This window comes from Poromitra crassiceps, assembly GCF_964638095.1.
Source record: "Poromitra crassiceps genome assembly, chromosome: 17".
NCBI classification, from domain to species: Eukaryota; Metazoa; Chordata; class Actinopteri; order Beryciformes; family Melamphaidae; genus Poromitra; species Poromitra crassiceps.
Window position 1 is genome coordinate 12,422,206 of NC_139635.1, and position 17,238 is coordinate 12,439,443.

At 43.6% G+C, this 17,238-nt stretch overlaps 1 protein-coding gene across 1 annotated transcript in view; it reads left to right on the forward strand.

Moving 5' to 3' along the window:
- Positions 1–17,238, forward strand: part of LOC310792207 (NLR family CARD domain-containing protein 3-like) — a gene marked incomplete at both ends in the record, with an annotated part of 42,292 nt that overhangs the window by 10,562 nt on the left and 14,492 nt on the right. The window contains 2 exons of the mRNA XM_083653935.1: positions 127–300; positions 3,285–3,458. Of these exons, the coding sequence (XP_083510061.1) occupies positions 127–300; positions 3,285–3,458 (348 nt within the window). The remainder of the gene's footprint in view (positions 1–126; positions 301–3,284; positions 3,459–17,238) is intronic.

Here is a 17,238-nt window from a genome sequence, read left to right on the forward strand (position 1 = left end):
GACAGGATGCTGATCCACACTGACAAGATGCTGAAGTCCACTGGATTATGAAACACTTGATTGTTGAAAGCTTTCAGGGATATTTTATCTTATACCTGTAGCTATTTTGCTTTATTCTTTATTCAGATTGAGTGGCTGCAACTTGTCAGAGGCGTACATTGAAGTCCTGGGCTCAGCTCTAAAGTCCAACCTGTCGTGTCTGAGAGAGCTGGACCTGAGTAACAACAACTTACAGGATTCTGGAGTGAAGCTGCTCTCTGCTGAGCTGGAGAGTCAACACTTCAGACTGGAGACTCTCAGGTAAAATCAGTTTACAGTTTTTCTCAGCTGATTTGACACATTTCTCCAAACTAAGGTCTGTTCTCTCAAAAAAGGATTCCTGAATCTGCAAAGGTCGCTGTGCAGGTTTTCCACAAGGATTTGAGTTTTATTGATCCAGCTTCGTATACACAGCACTGAAGCTCAGTGACAGAGAGGATCAATCATGCTCTGATATCTTGCTATTAGGTTACCACACCTCTCTCTGTTCCTCTCAGCCATAATTCAATGTCACATCTCCAGCTGCTTCGAAATAGAGCAGCTAGATATTAACCAGTGGGAATGTGACATCATCATCTCCCAGTTTTAACACCTGTCCTCTGGTTACCAGTTAGATAGATAATTCATATTAAAATGTCACTTAACACATTTAAAGCAGGCTAGTTTTGTTCCTGAATTACACTGTGAAGCGCTTAGTTCCCTGTGAGCTGAGGGCCAGCTGAGATCTTCAGGTCCTCCCAACTTTCCCTCAGACTCAACACTGAAAGTGGGTTCACTTTGAGGCTGCAGATTCACTATCATCTTTAAAACTCTGTAAAACACACATTTATTTACTTGCTTTTGTGCCATTTTGTGTAATCTGTTTGGTCCCTTCTTCATCTTCTTTCTCTATTTGTATTTATATTATTATTTAAATTATGTTGTTTTTAAAGTGTTTCCTAAGTTATACCCACTTTATGTATGTATGTATTTATTGCATGGCCTGTTGTGCAGCCTAACAGTGCATGCACCATTTGGTGGATTTATCCAGTTTTAACCAGTTTCCCTGTCAGTGTTAGTGCTCCATTCAGCTCAGTATACAGCACCATGCAAACACACTGGGACCTGCTCTAGACCAGGACCCTGTACTACGAAGCTAGTTTAACAGATCCGCGATAAGTCCCTTTGATCTGGTTTGACTGAACAGGATCAAAGCTATCTAGTTTAAGGATACTGATAACTGAAGCTGGGATCTGCCTGTGCACGCGCACGTTTTTCGCTCGTGCACGCGAAAGAGGTCCGCTAGCCAATCACATTATGAACAGCTGAGTTGATCCACGCCCACACCCATTTCCACACCCATTTCCTCATTCAATGAATGAAAGCGCAGTGCATGATCAGAGTTTTAGCGGATATTTAATGTATCCGCGATTTAATGTCAGAATGAAAATCCGCGTTGGATAGTCTGCTGAAGGGCTGTCTAAAGCAGCAGCTTGTATTCACATCAGTCATTTGATTTACTTTGATCAGCGATTTCTGTCACCTACAGCAGCAACAAATGTAAATGTGTAATCTCAGTCTATACATTTCCACAATCTGTAAGCCTATTTAGACCATAGATTTAGAAACGCATGCCCAATGAATAATGATCTCTATCACTCATGTGTGTGGTTGCACTGATCGAATAATTCATATATAAAATAGCCTAGTATAAAGCCTAATAGCCTACTATAAAAGATAAAACTGCTGAACTGAATTGAGACGATGCGGGCATAGTTATCATTGATAAAAACTAGCCTATTTTTGCTCATATATTGGCATACAGCCTACAGGACACAGTTCCAGCTGAAAGATGCAAGAATAGCCTGCATATTTAGTATTGGGGCTATCCCATATCTATATTATATGTATAGGCTTTTCTGGCATGTAGGAGAATATCACCCTCACTCCATTTGAGGGTCCGTTCATGATATGCGCGCGGTGATTAATAGTGATAATATTTCTCCACGCATCGTTGAGCTGTTAAGACATAAAGTGGTAAGTAGGCTTAATTTAATTATGTAGCCTACAGAGCCACGAATGTTTTGCTTGTTCTATTCTCAGTTGACTGCAATCTATTTTTCATATGGCGATCTTATGAATGGTGAGTGACTCCAGAGAGCCGATTATATGGGTCTCTCATGGATTTTGATCTTATCCTCTGAAGCTAACCTGGTCGCGACCAGGTTAGCTTTGCAGCATCAGTTGCCATGGTGATTGAAAGTTAACTTGCTTTGTAGTACGGCTAAACCAGGTTTAAACTCAAACTTACTCGGATAAGGCATTAAACTAGCTTCGTATTACAGGCTACAGGGCCTCATCAATACAGCCTGTCAGTAGAAATAATACAATACAGACATTAAATATAAGGGTTAGTTAACCTCATCAATACAGTCTGTCAGTAGAAATAATGCAATAAAACATTAATTATAAGGGTTAATTAACCTCATCAATACAGTCTGTCAGTAGAAATAATACAATAATGACATTAAATATAAGGTTAGTTAGCTTCATCAATACAGTCTGACAGTAGAAGTAATACAGTAATGACATTAAATATAAGGGTTAGTTAGCTTCATCAATACAGTCTGTCAGTAGAAATAATACATTATTGACATTAAATATAGTTAATGTCATCAATACAGTCTGTCAGTAGAAATAATACAATATTGACATTAAATATAAGAGTTAGTTAACCTCATCAATACAGTCTGTCAGGATAAATAATACATTATTGACATTAAATATAGTTAAGGTCATCAATACCGTCTGTCAGTAGAAATAATACAATAATGAGATTAAATATAAGGTCAGTTAGCCTCAATGATACAGTCTGTCAGTAGAAATAATACAATACTGAGATTAAAGCCCCCCTCCAGTGTATTTTGTCATTTGTAAGATAGTTAATGTGTTGGTGAGTCATGACCTGGTCTGTTGATTAGCCACACTGTTAGCCACTGTATTCATTTTGTGCTCAAAGTCCAAAAAATAAGCTGTTGGTGAACGGTGATGAGGTCAGACATTATAGTGGTCTGAAGACTGACACATGATAGACAGATAATACAGTACAGTATACAGTAAATAGCCTCTGGCATTATAGCTAGCTGTTAGCTATGTTAGTCAATTAGCCTCATTATACAGTCTGTCAGTAGAAATAATACAATACTGACATAAAATATATAAGTATATAACAGAATAACATTTACACATGTCTTCTTGTCCTTCAGGCTGAGTGTCTGCCAGCTCTCAGAGAAAAGCTGTGAAGCTCTGGCCTCAGTTCTCAGCTCCCAGTCCTCTAGTCTGACAAAGCTGGACCTGAATAACAACGACCTACAAGATTTAGGGCTGACGATGCTCTCGGCTGGACTGGGGAGTCCACACTGTAGACTGGAGACTCTCAGGTCAGGATCACTGTTACTGTTCAACAGACCCAGGGCTTAAAATTCACTTTGTAAACTAGGGGGGAATTCCCCCCTTATGTTCTTCAGATAGGGGGGATTTATAGATTTTCGGGGGGATCTATAGACTTTAAGGGGGATTTTTTTCAGGCAATATAACCGACAAATACCTGCTTCTCCTGTCCAATAAGTGATAATACTGTAATTTCACATTTTTGTATATAAAAAAGGAAGTAGTTTATGCACACCTGAGTCTAAATTACTATGGCTTTTGTCGTTTTTTCTGCAGACTAAGCCATAGGCTTTTGGTTCTATGAAAGCCTTTATTTTTTGTATTGAGTGATACACTCTACTAAAACACTAATATCATATTATCAGAAGTGTTGTTTTGTGTTCACAATAGTGATGTCAGTTAGATTTTGTAAGGTCAGAGCTATGGAATATTAACACGTTCACTGCCAATGACGTGTTTTTACGTCAAACAAAATCCAACGGTTGACTGCCAATGACGTGTTTTTACGTCAAAAAAATTGATTTTTTTTTTTTGACGGTGGGACGTTGATCTAACCCTTTTACGTCTCCTATACCAATATTGGAGGTATTGCATGTGTATAATCTATTTTACCGACCCACTGAGTGGCGACATGTCTCTCCAGAGTAGAAAGAGGTGAGCCAAAACTGGAGGGAAAAGCGCGAGGAAGCCGTTCTCATACTGTAAAATGGATGGCGAAAACGCTTTCACTTTCGCGCTGACGCACAGCGGTGGCAACGGTGGGGGGTTCCAAGAATAGACTGGATGCACACTTTGAAACACGCACCATAAATAAGCCCAGAATCGCAAGAGCTTCATCAGAGCTCTCAACCGAAACGAGCGAAACCCATCCAGCGAGCCCCATCCAGACTGCCAGGCAGCAGCAACTCGTTTGTCACAGACCCGCTGCAGAGCCAAGGAGGGCGGAGGAGAATGCCCACGGAGGGAGGAGTTGGAAGCAGAGGGGGGTTTCCTGCTGTTATGGAGGAAATTACTGTTCAAAACTATTGTTTAGATGTCTGACGTCTTACTGATGCCAAAAATGAATGGTTAAAGTGACTGTTCTATCGAATTTCACAAAAAGCCGTTTATCTCAGAATAAATTTTCAGACGCTGAAACCATGCTGTATTCAACTGCTAATGCTTACATAACTACTAACTCTACAAACTAACTCTTTTAGACAGAGAAAGCACACATTCTATTAGTTCTTTTGAGATATTGTGTGTTCACAAAATCCTAACAGAAACGAATCCTCGGCTCTTGAAAGATGAGCCAAAATCCTAAAAAAAAAACCTTGGCAGAAGCTAACTAAAGTATTGAAAAACGGCTGGCAGTGCATGTGTTAAATCATCCATCTTTGCTCACTACATCTGCCTTTCTTACTGTCATTTGGGGCACGGTGGCTCAGTGGTAGAGCTGTCGCCTCGCAGTCAGAAGGTCCTGAGTTCGATTCTCGCCTGGGACACTGCGGGCGCTGTGGTTGTGTTCCCCCCATATCTTCAGTGCCTACTGCCCAGGTGGGGTATCTCGTCGTAAGGGCCTTTCTGTCTGTGTGGAGTTTGCATGTTCTCCCCGTGCTCCCCCAGGGGGGTTCCTCCGTACATAACCCCCCCCCCCCCATTAAAAAAAACATGCAGAAGATCAGATCGTCATCGTCATCCGACCAGTGACGACAACATCCGAAGTCGGTCCCCGGGCGCTGTACGAGAAAGCGACCACTGCTCCTGGCCTGCCCCCCGGAGGAAAGGACAAAGCCAGGATGGGTTAAATGCAGAGGACAAATTTCACTGGCCACCGTCAGCATGTGTGTGTTGTGGCCGTCCGTGCATGTGTTGATGTGTAACCGTGTGACAATAAAAGACGGGCTTGTCCGTCTAAAATCGTGTTTTTTTTTTAATTACTGGCAACTAAACCTGTTCGAATTTTGCATTGGGGAGAGTTCTATTGAAGTGACTATAAACCATCTGTGTGTCATTTCACTTTAAATGCTTCCACCAAATTTTCATGGCTGCTTTATGAGAAATGTAATTTGAGTGGCGACAACAACGTTGACATCACTGGCACTCGGCATAAGGAGGATTAACGTTTTAACGTCCTAATAAAGAAAAAAACATTGCATGGATGCAACTGGGACGTATCCTCAGTGATGTACCCTGGGGTCATAGGATGTTTCGGGTCTCGCAACATCATACACCCTCGCCCAGGTGACCCAGCCGGGGCTGGCCAAGCCCCAACTTACGTCCCAGTAGCTACGCACGGTCAGCCCTCTAGGAAGGGTCGAAGGTGGTCACGTGGTCAGGGCCACTCAATCCGCTGCTCCGGAACTATTCTGCCGGGACCGGGGGAGGGGGAGGGCTCTGGTACATAGAGGGACCGGGCTCTGTGGGTTGCCACCCGGCCGGGCTCCTCCCTCGTCTCTCCAGGTCTAGGACCTGTGCGCTGTACCAGACTCCCCCGCTCCAAACATCTCATTCCGAGGTGATGGCATCTTGGTGGATACCATGCAGTACCAGTACTTGGTGGCACTGCAGACTCCACTTGCGGCTTGAATGGCCCTCCTAAAAGGCCTCTCGTGGATTGTTGGGATTCTTCCTCACGAAAGACGCAGGCTGGGGAGCTAACCCATACTGCTACCCGGGTGCCGTCCCTGTTCCGGCTGTCAACTGACTCTCCAGTAGTCACTAGTCTTTCCTGGTTGTCACGTAGTCTATTCCTATGAGTCACTGGCTAAGCCAGGCTAACTAATAAAGAAAGAAACATCGCATGGATGCAACTGGGACGTCTCCTCAGTGATGTACCGTGGGGTCATAGGATGTTTCGTGTCTCGCAACATCATACACCCTCGCCCAGGTGACCCATCCGGGGCTGGCCAAGCCCCAACTTACGTCCCAGTAGCTACCCACGGTCAGCCCTCTAGGAAGGGTCGAAGGTGGTCACGTGGTCAGGGCCACTCAATCCGCTGCTCCGGAACTACTCTGCCGGGACCGGTGGAGGGGGAGGGCTCTGGTACGTAGAGGGACCGGGCTCGTGGGTTGCCACCCGGCCGGGCTCCTCCCTCCTTATCGATATCAAATTCTTCATCGTCAATAACGTAACACTAAACATCACTGACAGTGATGTTACTCTGTGTTGACGTTTCAACTAGAAGTGCCTTGTTGTTCGACTTGTCCTGTTTGTTTTTTCTGAGTGGGTCCCCCTTCTGAGGACGTAGTTTTCCTTTTTAGCCAGCGATCTATCATGTTTGCAAGCAGCTGTATCCACCGAGAAATCAGCAGAAGAGCGTTGATGTCGAGAGCGGACTGAGGGACGCGATATTTTTTCCCCCATGATGGCGAAGGCATGAAAAAAGAAAATGTCGAGAGAGTGCCAACATGTTGCTGGCTGTGGTGAATGCAGTGAGCGTGACTGAGGAAAAAAGTAAAAAAGTGGTCCGATTTGGAGATGGAGGGGAAAAAGGGGATTTGGTCTGATATTCAGAATGTCATGTGTATTAGGTATAACATTGCACCTTAAAAATCATGTATTAATCACTGTATTCACTTCTCAGTCAGCGGTGTGCCTCTCCTCTCCTCCTCTCGCTGCTGGAAATGCGCACAGACACAGGCAACCTGCCTGTGATTAACCATTGATTCTCTGCTTAATTTTTAACCGATTTCTGCCATTAAAAATTCTCTGTAATCTGTCGCCTGCTCGCTAATTATGTGCGTCAATATGTTCTTATCACCATTCAATCAAAGAGTACAACTTGAAGTGTAAGTCGCATTTTGACACTCACATGCATCCCATCGCGATCACGTCCATAACCTGACATCACCGACATGTTATTTGATAGCCTATTTCTTAATTATTTTTATTACATTGACATGCAGTTTTGTGGATAAAGCAGCAGCATCTCGCTACAAGTCCGAGAACACAGGAAATGATCCTCTATGTACTTTCATAGGCTATGGCGTATCAGCATGTTGTCTATTGGGCTAATTTTAAGAATGGATTTAAATCTGTTTTTGCAAATGAACTATTCATATAGACAGGAAATAAATACATACATACCGTAAATGACCATTAACAGCCCATTCATGACCACATGGATTTAAATCATTAATCACAAAGATAAAAAGAAGAAGATAAGATTCCAGTGTTGACTGGTAGAATAATGATTGTTCCAAGTTCTAAATATTTCCAATGACTTGAGGCTGAGAGAGGTGTGAACGGCAAAAAACAGACTCTATTGTCATGGGAGATATAATTCAAAACATATTTTTTACAACCCATAGGCTACATATCCTTCCCAAACACATTCACTGCAAACAACAATTATCTCCGCTTGTCACAACAGATGCAAAGCAATTTTCCAACAGGACAAATTAACTAACCAACAGAGGGGAACAGCGCACTTCAGTTGGACAGCAGTCTGGCATTTCAGCTTTGGAATGTAGTTTGTGTAGGATAAGGTGCGCCTGTGCACACTTCTCACTGACTTCTCTTTGCCACTAAACCACTGGGGGCGCTGGAGTTAAAGAAGTGTCAGGGTTGGTGCAGATTATTTGCATAAGTTGTCTTGTTTACTTTTTAACCGTTTTGTTGTTTACATAACTACGTCTGTGTGGGATACCTTTGCAAGACGATATCATACTGGGTGGTGAAACACGGATTGGATAGAGTAGATAGTCACTGGACAGGTTAGTCATGGTTTTAGTAGGGATTCTACACAAGGTTTGATAGATGAGACCCCTGGAGGAGAATGGGGTGGAGGAGGGTTGCAGCAATCATACTGAAATAACAGCAGACTGTGTATGAGAAGAGAGCAGTATTTAAAGGTTGCCGCTAAGGCTGAGATTGGCTGAATGGGAAGATGTGGCCAAATGTGATTGGTTTAGAAAAATCACTAACGCTCCCCTAATCAGTTGAATGCAGGGCAGCTGAAAGGAGAGAGGGGAATGAGTTAGTGTGAAACAAACAAGGTCTTACTGGTCTGAAGTTTCACCTAAGCTTCATTTGAGACTAATTCACAGCAGATCGGCTTTGGAACTAATAAAGCAACAAAGACACATTTCGTTGTAGCCTAGACGTTCTTCCAACAATAATTATCGGCTATTATTATAGTGGTAAGTTGATGTGGAGTCGGCCTGGAAATTATTTGCTTGTTTGCTTTATTTTAGCTTTGCCACCCCAGTCGCGGTTTCCACTGTCTCCAAAATGTGCATGGATCAAAGTTAACGCACAGATGCGCACATTCTCCCATCCAGTTTGTTATAGATCACAACCTCTGTGTGGGAAGTGGTAGATGTGCTTCTTTCAGGCCCCATTTTGTTTGCTACGATTATTAAAGAGATTCTAGTAGAAATGCCTGGAAGATGAATGTAGTTGATTGGAGAATGCATAGATTCACTTTGACTAGTCATCTCCAATTTACTAATTGATTTGATAACATTAAAAAATTAAATTCAATTAACAGAAATTGCAATTGGATGCAAGGAGGAGATCCTCAAGTTCCAATAAACAATGGTGGTTATTATTAAAGGTGGCTCTGAATTAGTCATCAAATCAATTTCTGTACTAAGACTTTTAATATCTTTAAATATGTGAGGTGGGGCCCTTCCTCTGGATGAGATGACAAAATGGTAAATGTTTCTCATGCTAGTATAACCAGATAAAAGTATCAAAACACCTGGGGCCAGTTGCACCAACTGGTCTTACACTGGTCTTAAGCTAAGTTGGTCGTAACTTAACGACCTAACAGCTACGCCGGTTGCACCAAGACGGCTTAAGCCTTCTTTTCACTACGCCCAGGCGTAACTCCTACGCCTGGTCAGGAGGAGGCGTAGCGCCTGCCTGTAACAGAGATCTCCGTGTCTTATCAGCGGAGACCTTTTTGAGTCCTTACCGACATCGTCGTAACACAGCCAGTTCTCCGTCTTTTGAAGCATGATGTTAGATTACAACGAACTAGTTGTGTGGCTTAGCCTTCCCAAATGTTGCCGTTAATTTTTTAGAATTTAATACATAAAATTGGGAACGTTACATTCAATTTCATTCAGACTGTCTGTCTGGCTCAATCGCCGCCATTTTCCCCCCGGAGCGAGGGAGGGTGGGAGGAGTGTAGTGTAGTGATGCACTTACAGTAGTGGCTGATAGAGCGTAGTGGCACAGTGCGCTCCAAGCAGGTCGCGAGGCACACATCATCCAATCAGGGTGCATTCCCTGGCAATTCACATGGACGCGCATTGCTACGACCGGCGTAGTTAAGACCAGACGTAAGCCGTGTTGGTGCAACAGGCGTAAATCCACTCTAAAGACTGGTCTTAACTAAGACCGACGTAGGAGTTACGACCAGGCATAGTTAAGACCAGTTGGTGCAACCGGCCCCTGTTGTCAAACTCAGTCCACTGGTGTGGTTTAGTGCAGTCTATATGAATGGTTCTATTTATTTTTTACTATAGCACATATGCTACTGCCAATCAAATTATTATTATTTCTTATATATATATTTTTTTAAGTGAGCACCCACTGTAAATAATTAAGCTCCCCCAGCCACAATAGATCTCAACAGTCACGTGAGGTCTCCAACCCCAGATGAGAATTCCCCATTCATTTTCTCCATAGACAAGAGAAGGGAAATCTGAACTACAAACTGGTCCAGCTGCATCTGGTCTTGGTCAGTAGATTATATTCTGCCTTTCAAATAAATAAATCCATGTTGAAACTCATGGAATATTGATTTAACTGAAGCTACATCAAACTCTACAGTGAAGGAACTGATGAAATGTTGAATCCATCAATCTTTCCTAAATCTAGGTTTTATCACCCAGTACTACAAACTATACATCAGTGAAGAAGATACAACAATGCAATATGCTGTGTGTGTGTGTGTGTGTGTGTGTGTGTGTGTGTGTGTGTGTGCGTGTGCGTGTGTGTGCGTGTGCGTGTGTGTGCGCGCGCGCGTGCTTCTCTGTGCCTGTGCATGTGTGCACAGGTGTGTCTATTTGTATGTGTGTATCTTTGTGTGTGTATGTATGTATGTGTGTGTGTGTGTGTGTGTGTGTGTGTGTGTGTGTCAAGTCAACTCAAGTTTATTTGTATAGCCCTATTCACAAGCATGTCTCAGAGGGCTTAACAGATAATATGTCTAAGTTTAGCTAAGCACTATCAATGAAGAGAATGGACAATATTTTATTAGAGAGGGAGAGAGGGGGAGAGAAGGGGAGGGAATGGGGGAAGGGAGAGAGAGGGGGGAGAGAACAGGGGAGGGAGGGGGAGAAGAGAGAGCAGAACACACTCTATAATGGGGCTGGGCGATACGGTAGAAATCAATATGATAGTCATAGGGGTCAGTCAATGGCTGGGTTTCCCAAAAGCTTCTTAGCGCTAAGAAGCTAATTTAACCCTTCTTAAGGCCCCCTTAAGAAGCAAACGCGTTTCCCAATTGCTTCTTTACGAAGGCATGCGTTTCTTAAAAGCTTCTTAGCGCTAATAAGCTTCTTTGACCCTTCTTAAGGCTCCCGTAAGAAGCCAACGAAGCCAACGTGTTTCCCGATTGCTTCTTAGCCTAAAATTATCTTCCGTTAAGAAGGCTGCGTTTCCCAAAAGCTTCTTAGCGCTAAGATGATCTTTCGTTAAGAAGGTTTTGTAAGAAGGGTCTGGGGCATTCTTAACACCTTCTTAATGACAAAACACTGGCAGATCCAGCCGCGTCAGGCAAAAGGAGATACTTGTGTCCACTGTTCCTCTTGTGTTTTTCCCTTTTCCCTTTCTCTCATGCACCCTTTAGTGTTTAAAATTGGGGAACACTTGAAAATCTCCCCTGTATGTATGGTTACTTGTGTTTTAAATGTTTTACCGTAGGCTTTATTCCTCTAATCAGAATGGATTCCTTTTATAATAAGAATGTTGTGGATTTATATAGCACCTTTCACAGAACCCAAGGTCGCTTAAATTCTGTAGTGTTTCTCGCAATTTTGTTGTATTTTGTGTATATAAAACAATTTGAACTGCAGTCCATGTCTGAAATAAATAATGTTTAATAGAAGAAGTTCTTGTTTAACATGACCACGATTAGGTTATTCTACAACAGTGTTTCTCAACCACTGGGTCGTGGCCCACTGGTGGGCTCAGAGTGCCATCTAATGGGCCGCAGAGGACCTCTCACATCGAGATGGTGGACAGCTCCAGTTAAGATGCTTCTTAAGAGCCTTCTCTCTTTTTTTTCCTTCTCTTCTGTTAACACATTGACTGCCAGCCGTTTTTTTTTTGCTGTAGGTAGCTTCTGCCAGGCCGTTTTTTGAGGATTCTGGCTCATTTTACAAGAGCCGAGGATTCTTTTCTGCTTGGAGTTTGTGAACACAAAGTTCACAAAAGTACTAATAGAATGTGTGCTTTCTCTGTCTAAAAGAGTTAGTTTGTAGAGTTAGTAGTTATGTAGATATTAGCCGTTGAGTACAGCATGGTTTCAGCTGTCTGCTCGCTCCTGCATTCAATATAAGATCTTTGTCTTCCTTCCAGGCCAACACAGTCTAGGACCTAGGAAACACTTTAAAAACAACATAATTTAAATAATAATATAAATACAAATAGAGAAAGAAGATGAAGAAGGGACCAAACAGATTACACAAAATGGCACAAAAGCAAGTAAATAAATGTGTGTTTTACAGAGTTTTAAAGATGATAGTGAATCTGCAGCCTCAAAGTGAACCCACTTTCAGTGTTGAGTCTGAGGGAAAGTTGGGAGGACCTGAAGATCTCAGCTGGCCCTCAGCTCACAGGGAACTAAGCGCTTCACAGTGTAATTCAGGAACAAAACTAGCCTGCTTTAAATGTGTTAAGTGACATTTTAATATGAATTATCTATCTAACTGGTAACCAGAGGACAGGTGTTAAAACTGGGAGATGATGATGTCACATTCCCACTGGTTAATATCTAGCTGCTCTATTTCGAAGCAGCTGGAGATGTGACATTGAATTATGGCTGAGAGGAACAGAGAGAGGTGTGGTAACCTAATAGCAAGATATCAGAGCATGATTGATCCTCTCTGTCACTGAGCTTCAGTGCTGTGTATACGAAGCTGGATCAATAAAACTCAAATCCTTGTGGAAAACCTGCACAGCGACCTTTGCAGATTCAGGAATCCTTTTTTGAGAGAACAGACCTTAGTTTGGAGAAATGTGTCAAATCAGCTGAGAAAAACTGTAAACTGATTTTACCTGAGAGTCTCCAGTCTGAAGTGTTGACTCTCCAGCTCAGCAGAGAGCAGCTTCACTCCAGAATCCTGTAAGTTGTTGTTACTCAGGTCCAGCTCTCTCAGACACGACAGGTTGGACTTTAGAGCTGAGCCCAGGACTTCAATGTACGCCTCTGACAAGTTGCAGCCACTCAATCTGAATAAAGAATAAAGCAAAATAGCTACAGGTATAAGATAAAATATCCCTGAAAGCTTTCAACAATCGAGTGTTTCATAATCCAGTGGACTTCAGCATCTTGTCAGTGTGGATCAGCATCCTGTCAGCCTTATAGAGTCTTTCCATCTGAAAGCAGCCAGGCTGTCACAAGGTTTAGTTAAATTTCAGAATCCAATTTTTACAACATTGGACACCATTTTCAGATGGTAGTTTCTCTGACAGTAATGGTAAAAAGAAGAATCTGAGTCGGATGGGGAACTTAATCCTGACTTAACAATAACTTGATCCTAAATTAACCTCGACTTGTTCCTAAATTAACCCTTGCTAGGCTGGAGGTAGACATTTATTTAACAAGCTACACAAACTAACATGTTGGTAGTTAGCACCACCATAGTCTGATTGGGGGGAAGCAGCATGGTGGACTGAAGGGCTCATTATACTCAAGCAAGCTCCGTGGGGGTGGAGCTCCGCGAGTCACCGTGCAGACCTTGCGCTGGGGCAGATGCTATTATACTCAGAAGTGATCAGCCAAGTGATCAGCATGTATTGTACAATGGTAATAGTGAGAACAGCCTGTGAAAAGTTGCAATGAAACGTTATTATGTGCAGTAGCCTACTGAGTGCGCTTTCACTCTCAAACGACCGTACATCAGCACATGAATGAATCACCAAACTTGTTTTTACTGAAAGCCGTTTCAGTTCTCAGCCCTGATAGCCTACTCTGTGCTGCTTTTAAACTCTCCCAAACATGCTCTCAACACAACACATTTACTTGGTGAAATGACTAAAAACGAACAGTTGCAAATCAAAGTTTATAGCCTACCACATGGGTCAAGAAATGTGGGGAAAACACAGCTCAGTGTTCAGGGCTCAGTGGCTTGAAAGCGGCCATGTTTGGAGAGAAGCTGTGCGGAGGTCGCGCTGTGAGAAAAAAAATCAGGCACACGGTGGCCGCCCTATGGAGGTAGCGAATAACCACGCCCAACAAATTTACGTCATTTGACGCGCCCGGCCCTCGCTCCACCCCCGCGCCCTTCACGGCATGGTGAGCATAAAGCAGCCTTTACCTCTCTCATTGGTGGCGACCATTTCAGTCGGTGCCGGATGGAAATCCCATTTCGCTCCCTGCAAGCACTGCATTGGCTCCGACCCACTCTGACTGCGGCTGCGACCATATTTGGATTTCCTTTCCAAGCCCCCGTGTCGAATCTGTATGCCTGCTGCTGTACGTGTCGAATCTGCTGACCTCAAATGCCTGCGCCGCTGCCTTTGAAACAATAACAACAGCAGTGCTAGTTGCTAGCTCATTGCTACACGCTGAAAACGATTGATGTGGATTATGCAATGAAGCAGCCTGCACATGGTACGTTCGGTGGATGGCTGTAAACAGCTTTTCCCCCCTCTAGTCCACAATAGAAAGCGTCCCCAGCCAGACTCACCTCGCCCCTTTGCTGGGAGAGTCCGGTAAGCGAGACTAGCACCACCATAACACTTAAAGCCCCCCCCCTCCAGTCAGTTTTTCATACCTGTACACCATTGATGTTCTATGAAAACGTACATGAGCGCGTGCTGTAATAACACACGTCATCATTTGAGCCAAAGATCATATATTAGAACCAAAGGCTTATACTTTGTTCCACTGCAACATCATGGCTGTAGCGCTGTTGTCCAAAAAAGGAAAAGAGCCTCGCTCCTGCATTCAATATAAGATCTTTGTCTTCCTTCCAGGCCAACACAGTCTAGGTGGTAGACCGGAAAGAGTATGGCTGACTACCTCTGCAAAATGTTTGTCCAGAGGCCACAATATTGTTATAAATATCAACAACCAGCCAGTATATATCAAAGTGATGGAAAGAGTGTGAATCAAACTGCTTGACAGTTATATCAAACTGGTCATTAAGTGGCGTTTTACTGCCATGTAACTAACATTCACAGGCTAACAGCTAGCTAATGCCAGACGCTAATGCCAACTATTCACTGTAACTCATACAGTAATTATTATTATCTGAATACCATACATCAGTCGTTAGACAACCATAATGTCTGTCACTGACGTCATCATCTGTTTTCACCAGCAACTTATTTTTAGGACGTTGAGCCCAAAATAAGGTTATTTGTCATCAAAATAGACTGGCGAACACTGCAGGGTTGTGTCGGAACTGGTACGGTCGCCCCCCCCTAACCTCGAACCCATCAAAGTTAGAAGCTTATCGCATAATAGTGTGTTCTAATCATATGTATAATCACATAATAATGTATTCTAAGGTAATCAAATGTAACCCATTACATTTCATGTAAACTGCATGAAATTTATTGTTGTGCCATAACTGGTCAAATTGGGGGGAAATACTCAAACACAGTAAAAACTATAATTTGAAGCCTTCCCTCCAGGATGGATGCTTAACATCAGGGAATAAATTACTTTTGAAAAATGGCCAAATATAGCACTTTTGAATGGAAGTCAATGGAGGGCAGAATCGGTCAACCCGGGATGTGTAACAACTAAACTAACCCGACACAAAACTTAAGATCGAGGGATTTGACACGCAGGGAGCGGAGCCGGTCAGTCGGAGCCGGTCGGAGACAATGGCAGAGCTTGCAGGGATGTCCTTCCGCTGCCAACTGAAATGCGTAACCTCGTGCGTAACTCGGATGCTGCGTGGCCTCGCCTGCTCTATTGGCATGCGCAGCGCACAATCGCTTGCTCTGTGGGCATGCACAAGTGCACAATTGCTGAAATTCTCATCACTGATGACATCACTGTCACTGATGATGTCACAATGCCTATGACATCATCAGTGCCCCTGACATCATCAGCGATGTCATAAGATGATTTTGGTCAATAATGCTGGCACTGATGACGCTGCCTCACCTGCAGCTCTGCTGCTCTGTGGCCTCGCCTGCTCTATTGGCATGTGCAGTGCACAATTGCCCAACTTCGCATTACTCGTGACATCACTGTCACTGATGATGTCACAATGCCTATCACATCAGTGCATGACAACATAATAATGATGATTTGGTCAATAATGATGTCACTGATGACATCACTGATGTCATAGACATTGTGACATCATCAGTGGGGCAAAAATAGAAACAAACATTGCCCACTTGCTCCCTTTTATATAAAGGAGAATGGTCATTAATGTGCGTTGTCCCGCAAATAAATAAATGAATAAATAAATAAAACATTTTTAAAGTAACACAAATGTACTTTTACTCTAGTACTTTTAACACATTGACTGCCAGCCGTTTTTTTTTTGCTGTAGGTAGCTTCTGCCAAGCCGTTTTTTGAGGATTCTGGCTCATTTTACAAGAGCCGAGGATTCTTTTCTGCTTGGAGTTTGTGAACACAAAGTTCACAAAAGTACTAATAGAATGTGTGCTTTCTCTGTCTAAAAGAGTTAGTTTGTAGAGTTAGTAGTTATGTAGATATTAGCCGTTGAGTACAGCATGGTTTTAGCGTCTGAGAGTGAAAGCTGAGATAATCGCAGTTTTGTGAAATTCAATCAAACAGGCAGAACAGTCACTTTAACCATTTATTTTTGGCATCAGTGAGAGATCAGACATCCAAACAATATAGTTCCGAACGCCCTCTCCTTCAACTCCTCCCTCCGTGGGCGTGTCTAGTGGCTTTCAGCCTGCGTTTGTCACAAGCGAGTGCTCTGCTGCTGCTGCTGCTGCTGCGAGTTTGAGCAGCCTCCCTCCCTGGCAGCGAGTTTGAGCAGCCTCCCTCCCTGGCAGCGAGTTTGAGCAGCCTCCCTCCCTGGCAGCGAGTGTGGATAGGGCTCACTCGTCTCTTGGGTTTGAGAGCCCCGATGAAGCCCCGTGCAACTCTAGGCTTTATGCTGCCCACCCAGTCCATTTCTGGAACCCCCCACCGCAGCAGCGCGAAAGCGTCCCCGCCTACAGTATGAGAATGAGGCTCGTTCGTTTCTGGGTTTTCGGAATGCGTGCGATTCTGGCCTTTCTGCGGGCGTTTCAAAGTGTGTTTCACCCATAATATATTATGCAAATTTGCAATCCCCCGTGTGCTGCTGCTGGCGCGGCCCGAGAGCGGCGAGTCTGGTGACTGATGACTGTAAAATCGGCAAGCCATTTCCTTGAGAATGGAGGAAGCAGCCGCGGGAGGCGGCTGCTTTTGGTTGACTTTCTCTCTGTCGGGAGAGCACCGTCGCCACCTAGCTGGTCGGTAAAATAGATTATACACATTCAATACTTCCAATATCTCCATAGGAGACGCGGGGGGCATTGATCCACGTAGCACCGTCAAAAAAGATTGACTGATGTTCGCAGCCAACGTCAGCTGCAGACAGAGCAATCTATATGGCTCTGGCTGCAGCATGCATCGGTTTCTC